Below are 14782 nucleotides of genomic sequence, written 5' to 3' on the forward strand. Positions count from 1 at the left end.
CTCCAGAAGTCTCCACAGTGGTTCTGGCGTCCCAGACCCACCCCCAACCCCCTCTCTATGCCTGCCCAGCCTTTTTTTTACTGTTTACTTGGGGGACCAGCAGGGGTCACTGGTCTTCAGGCAGAGACAAGTTCCTGGTCACCATACTGTGGGCTCTCATTTGGAAATTCTGGTCTAGAGAGGAAAGAGCACCACCTAGTGGTCCACCAACATTTTATTCTGCTAGATTCCCATTCTTGCAACTCCAGGATGTTGTACAATGTCATTTGGCTGAACAACTTACATAGTGCCTCTAAGCAAGTTACCTCTCTCAGTTTGCTCCATTAAATGCCCTCAGAGGAAAATTGGTACATTCCAATTTGAGTCCCATCATTGTAAATTATTTGGTTAAATAAATTGGGATCTGACCTTGCTCGTCACTAGCAGGATAAGAAACTACAAATTTGGATACCGCTCTTCAGAAAATATAGCATCAGGCCGAGTGAAAGCGAAAAAGGAGAATATTCTTTTTCTTTTGTAATTAGGTGAGAACACAAACCTTAGACTGATACAGTACATCGACTTTGAAAACTAAAGGTCTTTTGTTATGTTTAAAAAGCAAAAGGAAATATTCTGCCAGTGCGGGGTAAAAGTCTGATTCAAACAAGTCGATGATTACATTTCCTTAACCAAAATTAAATAGATCCACCCACTGTAGAAGAAGCAAGAATACTCTGATTAAATCTAAACACTCCACTGCAAGACACTGCCTTCCTGTAACAGAAACATGTTTTCTGATCATGGTTTCTGATCTCTCATCATTCTGATATAACTACTGTTATGGCTATGAAAGATATAGCAGCCTCATATTGTACATTCATATACATGGCATATATCATGAGATATCCTGTACAGTAATTGTTTCCCTTTTCCCACAGTAGTCACAGATGTATTTGCTTTTTGTAAGTTGATGTCTGTGTTTGCTGAAGATTGCCATTCTTGTATTTCTGACAGCTGCGTTTTCTGAGTCTCGCTTTGCAGTCTGTCAGCTTTGCTTCATTATTCGGGTTCTTCCCAGTCAGATGTCATGACATGCCAAAATTTGCTACTACAGAAATATCCAAGACATGCAACTGTGGTTCTCCAGAAGTCTGTATTCTGAGCAGCAGCTGCAGTCCTTTCTTTGCCAAAATACCTAGCTGTTCATCAGATATTTCAACCAGAGCCACCCCCACACATCGCCACCCTCACATGATTGTATGACGATATTGTGAAAACCATTTAGAAACACATATATTATGAAGTAAATATTTAGAATCATACACATACCGTATTAGTATGTAAAATGATTAGTAAAATGAGAAAGACACACGTTAATGTTTTCAACGATCGAATGGGTAAGACTATGGGGGATATTTGCAACGCAATCAATGAAAAAACTGCTGAAAAGTGTAGGTCTGATAATTAGCATAAATCAAGAATATGCAAATCATAAATCAAGGACAAACTGCGCTGTAGCTGTATTGTAATTATGCATTCTTTTAACCCTCCCTGCTTCCCAATTAAGTTCATAAACCCCAGCTTGAGGGCTCACAGCAATTTACATTTTAAGATTTATCTAAACAAACATCATGAATGTATAACAGACTAAACATATCCAAGCAGGGCTGATATGGAGTGGTACATAGCGTGTGATCTGGAAGGCATTGTGTGGGACCAAGAGAAAAGATGTACATGGATGGGTAAAATTGATAATGCAGAGTGGAAAATTGTAACATACTCTGCATAAGATTCTACAGATGGTGCCCAGAGCTCTTTGCCTCAGTGAGAGAGTTCAGCCAATTCACGTTTTAATTATTTTTCTCCCATTTTAATTATTTTCTCCCATGTGTGGGTGTTGGCAGACAGCAGTTTTCTGAATGACTGCTCAATATTTAAAGTATAGATTTTGGAAGTGCTCATTAGCTGTTTCAGGTGGATATAATACATATAAATTGTAAATAAGTAGATATGGTATTGTGAAACGCCGAGAGCAGTATATGCTGACAGAAAATCAAGTCTGCTGCCGTCTGCCAGAGGAAAAATGTCCTGACAGAGGACGTGCTGTACACTGGGCAGCATATGGCATGCAAACGGTCACAACCACACCTCAGTGTGAGTGAAGCTTCTATAGATCAGTGCCTTTACCTGCTTAAGTGGCAGGTAAGAAAAGCATACTACAGCATTTTAATGACTGCTGTACTTGCATTTTTACATTTTTTCCTCAACTAAATGCCTCGTTTATCACTGTATGCACCAATTACTACACTACATAGCGTATGAGTTATGAACAACAAAGTATATGTATTATTGCTTGCTTGTTGTGGGGGTTCCAACCACATTAAAATAAAACACAAACCACAGTTTAGCCCAAGCCTTCATGATGTTTGGTGTCCCAAATGTCCCAGTTGTTCATTTGGGTAAATGTCAAAGAAAGACATTGTTCTTATTTAATTAACGATGCACTAAATCCTTAATACGTTGTCAAGTCAAGTCAATAGCTTTAGCAGTTTGACCCTTTCACTGACAAAAAAATAAAGACTGGGACTATGTAGGGAAAAGCAAACTCATCCATCAGTGAAAGACATCTACTGATGAAGATCTCTTCTATGCACTGTAGTTCTTCCTGGCATACTGCATGTAATGCCAGAGAATCTGAAATAAATGAAGAAAATGTGAAAGTCCTACAGAGTGTGGTGTGAAAACTGTTTTATGTACCTAGGTGTTGGGAATTTGAGATTTTAACTTTCCATCTTTTAGCAACAGCTTAAGTAATTTATCTCAGTTATTAATAAAGTCCGGCTTGAAAACGAATTACAACCATTTGAATTCAGATCGTGCACATTTTTAAGCTCTCATGTCTGCAAACCAGGCTCTTCTGAACGAAACAGGAAGACAGCGGCTGTGAGTCTGACAGCACTGGGCTTATGAGTCCTCAGTGGGATTTGCTCACATCCCTTGATATGGCTGGAATATACAGTGTGGACCATGAAGAAGCTGTTACATCCAGTTACATTCTGTGCTCCAACACGCTTCTCCATCATTTGGTCTAACCCTGGGGTAGTGTGCCTGGTAATGGATAATGTCAGCCCCCCCATGAGACTGTGGCTGTCAGAAGCTCTTGTCCAAATGTGGGGTGATCCTTCTGCAAGGGCAAAGACAGGGTGGAGAGAGCGAAGCAAAAATGAATATTGTGAGCAAGTCAGCAGTGAAGCGTAACATTTATATGTAGGTAGGTGAAGGTGGGAGAGATTAGGGTTTGACCTTCTCTCGGACTTTCGTTTTAAACTCCGTAACTACTGACGCTCTGAAGAATTTGGTGGGTCTGCGCCAGTTTTAATGAGGCGTTTGCAATTTCCCTGATTCACTGCGGGTTGCCATTCCTTAATTGCCAAGAATATAATTCTCTGTGATTGAAGGTTTTGTTTTTCATGCAGCGCATTAAAAATTAAAAATGCCACTTCTGTAACAGCTAAGCCCGATAAAACTCCTTGTCGTGCAGATGCCTGCTCTGAACGAGCAGCAGACAGTTTTAATCATTTTTGTAACAAAGTAATTCCTTTTTCTTCTTCTGCTTCTCCTTCTGACCCTCTTTTGGATCAGCAGGCTGACCCAAATGGCACTGCACACAGATTCTGAACAGAATAACATTCAGTTTTGTACTTTTTATTTAAACCCTGTATGTCTTTGCCTGTTTACAATGGTGTCTTTTGAGAAGAAAGTCATAAGGCAAGTTACCCCAGTTTATACTGTTTGTAGTCTGTTGTAAACTGTATTTTACATAGAGGATTTAAGACTTCAGAAGACAGTTTAGCTGTAGGGAGCAAATAACCCCTCAGACCTTTCCCTACACTGATATAGAGAGACTTTTTCATTTACTGGATTCCCATTTCTATAGACGGTTTCAGAACATTTAGCTCATTTTTTGAAAAATAAACAATGCAAAGGAAAAGTGTGTTTAATATTCCTCCCACGTTACATGGAAAAGCAAAGAATATTACTGTGTTCTGTAAAATGTAGGATAAACAAAAAAACACCTCTATTATTAAGATAAATTAGATGAATTAATTTTGATTTAGTCTTATCTTTCCTAACTTTCGTGGTGGATATTTGTTTCTATGTGTGAGAAATTCCAGTCAGTGTTTTTATTCTCAAATCTAATACAACAGACATTGTAGTTGTCCTCTACAATGTTATTAAATATCTACACCCAGCTTAGACAAACAATAACATTCTGTCAAAACATTTCAGCACTGTTTCAGAACATCTGTAATAATTAATAGGACAGAACAAATGGCAGGGGAAAAAGATACAACTACTAAAAAAGTGAAAATCAAGTTGTAAATGAACATATTTCTGATATGTATCCAGAAACAATTGTTTAATTTTGCTAAAAAACTTATTATTATTATTATTATTATTATTATTATTATTATTACTATTATTATTATTATTATTATTATTATTATTCACAAAAGGCCATTAGTTGACTATTTAAATATGTTACATAGAAGCGATACAATGCCTCTATTCAGATACAATGTTAATTACATACAAGCAATCTTTATTCCCAAAAGATCTACATAACGTACACAAATAAACTGGTTATATTCTTATATGTAGTTAACACAGGGAAAATAGATGTATGTTAGTAGATTGTCAAAAAAGTCACTAATAAAACTAAATATATTACTACATTATTAAAAAAACAGCACTGATGTCCTGCGAAAACCATTATCGTTTGAAAATTTGAATCCAATTTGCTTTATTGGCTATTACTAAAATCTAATTTGATTTTAAATTTGATTTAGATACTAAAATCAAAACATATTTTTATTTAGTTTTGAAATAAAAGCCACAAAACTTTAACTCCACCTTCATGATCATAAAAACACACTGTCCGGAAGGTTAGAGAAGACAGGTATTGCTCCTGGTAAAATAAGAATTTCAATATAGTAGTAATTTGCACTCCACCTACTTCATCACAAAATAGACCTAGAGATAGTTACTATGTTAGCAGGCTCAACGTCTGGTTGCTGTGGAAACTTCCTCCAGACAGAAAGTCTAATGTCTTATTATCTGTTGATTATTTCCGTACGTTTAATGAGAATCCAGCCCCAATGCCAACATGTGATCTGAAAATGAACTGAGTTTTTTTTTACTTAATTCTTCTTCAGATGCAGTGGTTTAATATATTGGCTGTAAGACCTGTATCTATTTAATATATTGGCCATAAGACTGTTAATGGCACTGAAAGACCTCCAAAAGATTCCACTCAGACATTGTAGAATTAATGAGATAACATCCAGGGGGAATTTCTATTTAAACTAATGGAATTCTGCTCAAAGCTATTATTTTATATTCTATTAACTCATTTTTCTATTAACTCTTTTTCTTTTATTCTAATTATGAAGAAAATCTATGGGAAAATGAATGCCACGCTGTGTCTCTTCTGACCTTCAACTTCTCTCAGAAGATCCTCATAAATACGTTTGCTCTGATTTTGCCGAGAAAGGTCAGTTTTGAGGGAGATCATGGGAAGCATCCTTTCTGTACAGTGTGTATGTATGATGGGTAGGAATGTGAAGAGCATGCATTTGATCACCTTATCTACAGCACATGTAAAGGGTTCATGCTACTTGAAACCTGTGGCAGAGCAATAATGTGTAGGTTGTGCAAGAGTAACTCATCAGCTCTTGACTGGTCATGTATCCATCCATCCATCCGCTACCCATAGTCCCTTTATCCTATGGAGGGATGCTGTGAGCCACAGTCTATCTCAGAAGCGCATGGAGACGTTCCAGTTCCAGGGATCCACATGCACACACGGGGAGGATGTAGAAATGCCAGGTAACCTAGCCAGCATGTCTATGCAAAATAGCACAACGTTTCATTTCACAACGTGTGACACCCCAGGAAGGCTCCACTCCCAAATAGTTGTGTTTTCTGTCTTCTCTTTTCAGCAGGGAATAAACCTCTTACTTGTTCCTTTGCAGCCTGCGCATGCTGACGCAGCTCCCCACCTGGACTACTGTGTGTGGAAAATGCCAGGAAGCATGTGGCGAAAACTTCAACGTCAACACAGGGAAAGATGCAAACCTTACCCAGAAAAGTCCAGAATTGAACCCAAGAATCTTGTGGGGCAAGAAGAATAGCTCTGCAAATACTATTTTACCTATGAAAAAGTTTACACCTTATTCTCACTAAATTCTGAAAAGAAAAACTAAATACAGGGTTCATACTCCAGCATTGTGCCAGAAGCAACTTGAGACAAATCCTTAATCTACTCAGGGCAGTAATTTTATATCACATACAAAGCCAGCATAGTCCTAAGCAAATACCATTGTAATGGTATAGATTTATACATCCCCCCTTTCCCTGTTTCCTCATATAACTCTCCTTTGAAATGAACTCACTCAGCAGGAACCTTGCAGTATACTGCAGATGAATCACTCTTCAGAGTTGATACCAGCCAAGATGGTGTTTGTCTTTGGAAGGAATGAGAGAGAGAAACTCATTTCCAAATTAAAAATAGTTCAAGAAAGATTAGCAAGGAACTCTTCCAGGAATCATACTTCCGTCAGTCAAGCCCAAACTAAACAGTGGAGATGATCAGAATGCCCAGATCAGCATTACTGCATGCAGACACAACATTAACTACAAGAAACAGTATTAATTCCTACACAGACGTGTTTTTTGGGAGACTTTTTTGTTTTAAGTAGAAAAAAGGGAGTAAGCATAATAATTGAAATTCATACAGTAGCATTGATAGGGAAGGGTGAGATCTGTTGGGAAAATACTACTGTACATGTCGTAGAGTAAAAATGTCTGCAAACTTGTTGTTAAATAAATTAAAAAGAATAAGGAACTTTTCATGTATTCAGTTGTAAAAATACTGAACTGCATGTAAGACATTTTATATGTAAAGCAAATTAAGATGGAAGGCTAAAAAACAGATGTGTTAAAATGAACAATTTTTCAGTTGTTCATGGCTGTTGTTCTAGGCAAACTAGAAATTTTCTTACAGTACTGGTAAAGAATTTTTATTATTTAAAAAAATTTTGAACTTTTTTCTTTGCCCATAGATTATTAGGGTCATAATCTAAACCCTGGAATTGGGCAATTAATTATAAGGTTATGAGGTTAGCGTCATAATCTAAACCTTGAAAAATTCGCAGTTTCATTTTCTAAACTGCGTGTGTGTGCATACAGGATTTAATGCATACCTCGCATTAAAATCTGAAAACAGCTGTGGGAGCACAGAACAATCTGCTCAGGCATGTTGCTGAAGCTGAAACTCCGGCTTCTTTGAAGGAACAGCTGAATGAGATCCTTGCATCAGTTAGCTACTAACCACAAAATGGGTTATGCGGGCTGCTTAGCCTCCTCTCCATTGAAAACATTTCCGAAGTTCTTCTTATGTTCTTTTGGTGCGGTATACAGTATACTCTGGGTTACTGCATCTCTCACCAGGGCAAACACATTTCTGATGACACATGGATGTAGTATGTACGTGTATGTCTTCTCTGTGTGTATTTATTTCATGTCTGTACACAAATTACATTGGTTTTAAACAGTCTTCTTATCTTCTAGCCGAAATCCAGACACAATGCTAAAGTTTTCCATTGGTGACCAAATGGGTTCCACAGCAAGGGGCTATGAGCAGGAAGACAAGCCCAAAAAAAAAAAGCAAAACCCATCAGCAGGCTTCAAGCCAAGTTCAAACAAGCCCAGCCACATATGGGGTACTTGCAAAAAACAACCTCCAGAGGGCGTCCATAGTCCAGATAGATAATTATTTGTTTCCCATTGAGGTTGCAAATCCAAGCAGGTTTCTCCTTCACCTCCTTAGGCACACTTACTTGTCAGAGCAAATGATACTATATAAAGCCTGACAATGACATTTATTGAAGGCAGTGTTGAATGCTTAAGAAAAGTCACTGAATCAGAGTGCAGGCTTGTGAGGGTTAAATAAAAAACACCCCTGGTAGATTTAGAGACCTGTGAAGGAACAGATAATCGATTACAGTGCTGCTCTCATCCCTCACCTTCAAATTGCAAGGTCTACAGTATATGAGCTTCCTCCCTGTAGCTGTGGAAACAGAAACACAGACGATTGTTAGATTTGTGTTGCCCACCTCTGCCTCTGGAAAGATTTACTAGTTCTCAATGTTCTTTTCCTCAAAAAACTGATACTGACTTTTGTTTGGTTACAATGATTGCTTGGTTACAAAGGCTGCTTAAGAGAAATGGAATACTTCAGCAGGCATATTCAAATTGAAAAAGTCAATTCTATCCAAACATTCTGCAGCACATAATAAGCAGCAAACACATGGTATGTTTCAGTCCTCTGAGAGTGCCATCTGTTTTCAGGCAGTATCCGAGCAGTCGTTTTCCCCTATTGAAGTAGGGTGCCTTAATTTGAATGTGGGCCAAAATTGTCAGCTGTCAACAGAAAACAAATGAGATTTGTAACTGAGATGCTGAAATATAGTTGACTTTTTTAAGATGCTACAGTAAACCCTTTTGACAGGCTATAATATCGTAACACTAATATTGTTGTACAGCCAAGGATGAAAACTTGTGATCAAAGATCAGTTGTCGTGGTTGGATTCACTGACCCTTTATTTCTAATGTACAGTCATTTTCCAAGTCCTGGATTATGACAAGTGACATTAATTCTTCAACTGACTTTAAATTCACAAGGCTTGCGCAGTTCTTAATGCGCAGATTTCTTTTAAACGTGGTGATACATGTCAGGCAACAGTCTTATATCCAGGGTGAAACTGATCAATTATACCATTCATAAAATAATGATCTTTTATTGCCCAAGAGTGACACCTAAGACTTGTCTGGGCTTGCCGTGCCCAAGTAAAGTGTATTGTGTCAATGTAATCTTCCTCAGCCAGCACATTAAGACAAGGAAATTATGTACAGTAGCTAAACAAATAGCAGCAGAATATGAGCTTGATTTCTATTAGGAAACTGATGCAATTGAGGAGCTGAGAGGTGAACAACGATGCTCAGCCATGAACAAATTCTGTTTTTGTTCTCTTTCGAAAATCAATCATTGCACATACTATCTGATAACAGCCGTCCCTAAAATGTGTATCATCCACTTCAAACGACAGGATGGGTTACAATTCAGATTCCATAGATGCGATATAAACGTTATAAAAGCAGCACATGGTGGGCTAGAGATATGGGGGCCAGAGGCTAAAAAGGAGTTCAGCACAGCCTCCCTTAGCAAATACAGGACTGAGGTCATTCAGTGTGTGTGGTAGTGGGGGGTTGAGACCCTTTTGAAGAGCTGTCCACTTTAGACTCCCATCACCTGCGCCCATGAGCAAAAGACTACCATGTTTACGTGTTAAGCTGTGAGTTTTCCTCAAAGGTTCTTTTGCTGTTGTGTGATGTATAATCTGTGGTTGAATGAATTCCTTTGTGAATATCCACATGGCGACACTCAACGATGTCGTGTTCCACTAGGAGTGCTATCATATGGGGTCCGCATGGCACCTTTTTGTACACGTACGATGTTTTGAAGGCAAATGGGTGGGGTTAGCCTTCAATGACGTAGAGCAGTGACAAAGACAGGTTACAGTAAAAACATACAAATGCATGCATCCACATCTGTTCAATTATGAAGGCTTCCTGAGAAGTGAAGTGTCCTTTGTCTCTTTGTATTAGATAATAATTAATATAAAATCCCAAATATATTACTTGGATGTACTGCATTACTGGTTTTTGAAGTCACAGAGAAATTCCTTACTTATCCATATCAAGCTGAATACCTGCTGATCTTCATTCCAGCTCAGGTCTGTTACACAATTGAACTCTCAATTGACTTAATGAGAGGATTCATTTGAACTGTTTCATATTGACTATTCACTATTGTATTTCATAATGCAAAATAAGTAAAAGAAAATCCCAAATGTTGGAGTAGAATAACTTAATATATATAAAATATAATATATAATATAATATATGTGAATATGAGTTTTTTCATCTTAATATATTTTATATAGGATTATAGATTGAACAAATACAAAATATGATTACAAAATCTCACCCTGTGTTGAGATTGCACAATGTGATATTTGCTTTTCTGCAAAAAAAACAACAAAAGTCTGCTTTTCAGGTAAACTTTCATGGAAAAGGAGCTAGGTTTCAACACAAATAAATCAAACACAAAATCAAACAAATAATTGGTTTCTTAATATTAAATCTACAAGTCCTGTGTCATTTCTACAGGATCGATCAGAAACAGCAAATAGGCATAGCAAAAGCCATGTTTTTCTCAAACTCCAAAATTAATTTGATCAAAATTAATTTTGTTTTGCAACCAACATGTTGTGTTTTTAACCATTCACAACATATTAGCAAAAGTGAAACTTTTTATATTTGAGGGACTTTCCTGCATGATTAGTTCAGTCGGATATAAAGGACAAATAACTTGCTTGATCTCAAGCAAAGAAGTGTCATAAAAGCACTGTAGTTTCATTTTCATTTTATCTGCTGAAGAGTTTTGTATTGCAAAAACATGAATAAGGTAAGACAATTTTTTATAATTGAATTTAACGTATGTTAACATCCCAAGCCTTTTATTTTTTTGTCGCTTAGGAATGGTTGTCAGATAGCATATTAATCAGACACAATTTAACTGTTAAAAGTGGGTTTTTGATCAAGTTTAGTTATTCACAACTGACATAAATTACTACTACTTACCTTTTTCCACTCTTCAGTCGTGTTTCCAAGATGTTAATTAGAGAGTCAAGGACAAAAAGAAGTTCTTGTGTATGACGTTTTTAAACACCGAAAAACTGAACAGCCCATATTGCTGTTTTCATTTAAACAGGTAATACAGGAATGATCAAAACATTTTGATTATCCAAATGGCTTTTAGTGACAAGTAGCCCAAAGGGACATTCAGTACAGTACAGTGGCTGTAAGATCATTCGAGCAGTTGCCAGAAATAATAAGGACATTGGCACTGATGTAAACTGAAAATATTTTCTCTAGGGTCTGATGACAAAGGACATCATCAGATTATATAACCATTGTAAGTGGATTTTTCATAACTAATACAACAGTATTTTTTAATTTCAAAAAATACATTTAAGTGCTCAAGACTGGTAAACTTCCTAGAGACAATTCCAATAACAGTTAATTTGCTAATGGAACACATACTGCTACACCATTATGATTCTCCTATTAAAATATTCTCACAGAATTAAGTTTTACTTTCTGCACTTGCTTTGCAAAACACCCACAGTTTATTCTTTTATCTTTTGTCTTCCAGATAAGTTCTATCATTTCTTTGCAATATGCTTCGGCCTGGGAGTTGCACTAATATTCTACAGGCCTTTTTATTGTAAGTAGTCTTGCTGCACAGTGTTGTTCTATAATCGGGTGAAGTGTTTCTGCACTATAAATTATTTACTGTTTATAACGTAGCATTTAAATGAATTACTTCTGAATCTAGGGATCTTGGTATTACATGTAGAATTATTCTAGTTGTGAACCCTTTATTTTCTAACTGCTGTATACAAAGTGTGCCTTATTCTAAGAATTGGCAACATCTTGTTCATCTTTCACAGCGATCACTGCACCTTTGGGGATGGCTGTGTTTTTCACAGTTGTTTTTGAAATTGTCGGTGTGTTCTTTGGTAAGTGGATTTTTGTTCACATCACTATATCACTGCCCTCCCCTAGAAACATCAGTTAGTTTTGCGTTTGCCTTCATTTTCAAGCAGAGAAGCCTCACTTGTATAAGTGAGAGAAACCTCACCTCACCCAGTAATCGCAAAGCTACAGAGCCAATACTCACTGACTGCTTGCCCTTGGGTAAAAACCCACACAACACAGAATCAAGTACCAGGTCTGGAATTCACAACGGGCATATGGGGTGAACCCTTGCATGTTACAAAGATAAAATATCAGGAAGTACTTCAAATGCTCTTACAGTAAGTTAGTTAATTGACTATAGGAGTCAGCCCTTTTACTTGGGGTTGTGTTTAGCTGCATTGTATAAATATACTAATTGTGTGTAGAGGGTTATATAAATATTTTACTAAAAATGATTATTTAGTTCAGTGGTGTTTGTTGCAGAAAGTCAGATTTTCCTGAAGTTTTTCATATGCACCTTAAGAACTATAGGTAGGTTACCACAAAAAGGAGCTTGTAAATTCAGTTCTTTTTTGGTGTTGTAGATTTGCCAGCCCACACTAAAAAATGCAAAGGAAAACCGTATGATGGAAGAGGTGAGAGGAAATGTCTTGTTTCTGAATTATTATATGTTTTTGTCCCATATGCATCTTAGTTTTGCAAATGACGTTTCTGTGCCTTTGCTTTGCAGACTCATACTTGGGCTTCTGTGTTGCACTTGCTGTGGCATTTATTTGGAGTGACATTGATTATGGTAGGTGATTTTCTCTATTTCAATGTGTGCTTTTAAAGAAGCAGAATTAAATCTTGCTTTCAAGAAGGAGGTGGAGGAAAATATTAAAAGGATGGGCACAGAATGACTGCTGAGCACTGTCCAAGTGAGTGTTGGACCCTTCTAAAACACTTAAATACTTTGGGAGCCTTCAGGATGAAAACAGCTAAATAAATTCAAGGAATTATCAATATACTGTAACATAATATAAATGAAACTTGGGCCAGAAAGCATTACTTGTGCATGGTTTTAACAACTGAAGGACAGCAGGACATCCATATTTTCTGCTGCTATTCACAAACCCATGTCTAAACTAGCCAACATAAATCGTAATGATAATTCTGCTTTCTGAAAAATAGGTTTACTGGTTTACCAGTGGAAAAAGGACGTTTTTAGAATGGCACTGTTCCAGATTCATTTTGAGTAATGGTGGCTTTTTATGTGCAGTTTACACACTGTCATATGGGTGGGGTATCACCACATTTGCTGTGAGAGGTGCCATAAGGAAATACAAATCTCTGTGGTAAGACACTCGTCTTACATCATGCCGAACGCTTGGTGTACTTTTTGGTTGCCAAAAAACCCTCTCTTTTTTCACAGGGAACAGAGACAGTCAAGACATTCTCAATGGTAAAAGGTATGAGTTCTCGTTAAAAAAATTAAGATGTTATATATGAAATATAAAGATCCAGTAAGTTGTTATTGTAGAATGACACCTAACAAGAAATATGCACGTCTTAGAAACATTCCATGAAACAAGAAAGGATTCTCGGTGCTGGTATGACTGAACCTCCTGCTTTTGTGATATTGTTCGTAGTGTATCTCTAAATCACACCATGAGAGCTCATCGTCAATCCTTTCCATTGTTCTGCTTTTTTTTTCAGATTCTTCAAGATCTGAACACGACGCTACTTTACACAGAATTAAACCATTTACAAGCATTAAATTAAAACATTTAATGAAGGACCGTACAGGCTAAAATTTAAGTGCAATAAAACTCGATTTATACATTAATCCGTCTATATAGTTTTATTCATTTTTGCCTACAGCCTCTTTTGCAAACCCTGCCCTGAAGATCTCTTTTCATAGTTCAAACTGGCAGCTATTTTTAACTGCAAGCCCGCCTGCAACAGTCTTGGGTTTCGGGAGGAGCTGCGGGTTCGAGTCAGCGCCTTTCCGACAGGGATCGAGTACCGCTGTCAGGCGGCTGTGAGGAAAATATTTTTTTTCTCCAATGCGGGCTTGTGAGGCTTGAGGGGCGGATATAATCCGATGTTTAATTGGGTATAGGGAGGGGGAAAAAATCAAAACCTCGCACCTTGACTGGAGAACCGTAAACGAGAGTCTGGAACGAACAAAGAGAAACCCGCATGGGTGTCTTATATCGCTGCTCGTCTGAGTGGGAGCAGCTACCGGCAATGATCTTCATTGTCAAAGAGGCGAGAGTCGAGCCGAAATCCTGGCTCATCGAGGCCCTCTAGCGCTGACTAGCGGTGTTTCGGCTCTTAAAAATCTACAATTGTTCATCATTTGGCTTTAACGGCTACTGTACATCTCAAGCACCGCACAGAGCAAATGCCCATAGAGGACATAGGACATAAAACACGCTGAAAGCTCCCATTTGCTTTACAGGGGAGTGGATGTGAAAAGCACACTTGCACACCTTCTAAGAGTATTAAAACGTGACTCAAAACAAGAGGACTAATTAAACTGAGGCATATTCGCATTTAAACATTACAACACAACGTGTAACATCACATATCATTTCATTTATGACGCAAGCTTTAATTGGCATTTTCCTTTAAAGGTCCATTGCTTTATATTACATATATTTAACTTTATTGCTAGCGATGACCTTGAAGATGCGCTTAAGTTGTGAAATAATGGACTGGCCATTGACTGGAAACCTCCCTGCACAGCTGCACAGGTTCAAATCCTGCCAAATACGGCAGCACCTGAATTAGTGGGTTCATGCCAAGCACTGTTGGTACAGTAAGTACAGTATATGTAGTATTTCTAAATCACTTTTACAAATTTACGGTCCTAGACTTGCGACTGGAAGGTTGTGGTTCCAATCTCAGGCGAGACACGGCCGTCACACACTTGAGCAGAGCACCTCACCTGAACAGTTCTGGTAAAGCATCCAGCTGTGTATATGGGCACAAAAGTCACCTGGGATAAAGGCGTCAGCCAGATAAATTAGTTAGACACCTTAGTGTACGGCCACTCGACTAGGGTGCCAGGTGGGTGTCTGATTTGTGAAAAAGGGACAGGTTTTGTTTTCATCTTCACGGGGTGCGGACAAACTGTATTGCTCGATGGGGA

At 37.8% G+C, this 14782-nt stretch overlaps 1 protein-coding gene across 4 annotated transcripts; it reads left to right on the top strand.

The window, feature by feature from the left end:
* Positions 1 to 10463: 10463 nt before the first annotated feature.
* Positions 10464 to 13469, top strand: LOC148662136 (uncharacterized). 4 transcript variants are annotated; one of them, XM_088636942.1, is made up of 9 exons: positions 10464 to 10570; positions 11041 to 11080; positions 11321 to 11392; positions 11619 to 11687; positions 12231 to 12281; positions 12377 to 12439; positions 12905 to 12980; positions 13058 to 13094; positions 13342 to 13449. In XM_088636942.1, the coding sequence occupies exons 1-8, from the start codon at positions 10562 to 10564 to the stop codon at positions 13089 to 13091; spliced, it is 414 nt and encodes a 137-aa protein (XP_088493068.1). In that variant the 5' UTR covers positions 10464 to 10561; the 3' UTR covers positions 13092 to 13094; positions 13342 to 13449. The 4 variants fall into 4 exon arrangements, with proteins under 4 accessions (XP_088493068.1, XP_088493070.1, XP_088493069.1 ...); XM_088636944.1 differs by lacking the exon at positions 12905 to 12980 and having other exon boundaries at positions 13342 to 13469; XM_088636943.1 differs by lacking the exon at positions 12231 to 12281.
* Positions 13470 to 14782: the final 1313 nt, after the last annotated feature.

The sequence above is a fragment of the Lepisosteus platostomus genome, chromosome 6, assembly GCF_059453375.1.
Source record: "Lepisosteus platostomus isolate fLepPlt1 chromosome 6, fLepPlt1.hap1, whole genome shotgun sequence".
Classification (NCBI taxonomy): Eukaryota; Metazoa; Chordata; class Actinopteri; order Semionotiformes; family Lepisosteidae; genus Lepisosteus; species Lepisosteus platostomus.

Bases quoted from the DNA above. Each gene is read 5' to 3' on its own strand.
- LOC148662136 (XM_088636942.1), top strand. The intron at 11,081-11,320 runs GTAAGTGGATTT...TTTGTCTTCCAG, and splicing joins CATCAGATTATATAACCATT to ATAAGTTCTATCATTTCTTT. The intron at 12,981-13,057 runs GTAAGACACTCG...CTTTTTTCACAG, and splicing joins AGGAAATACAAATCTCTGTG to GGAACAGAGACAGTCAAGAC.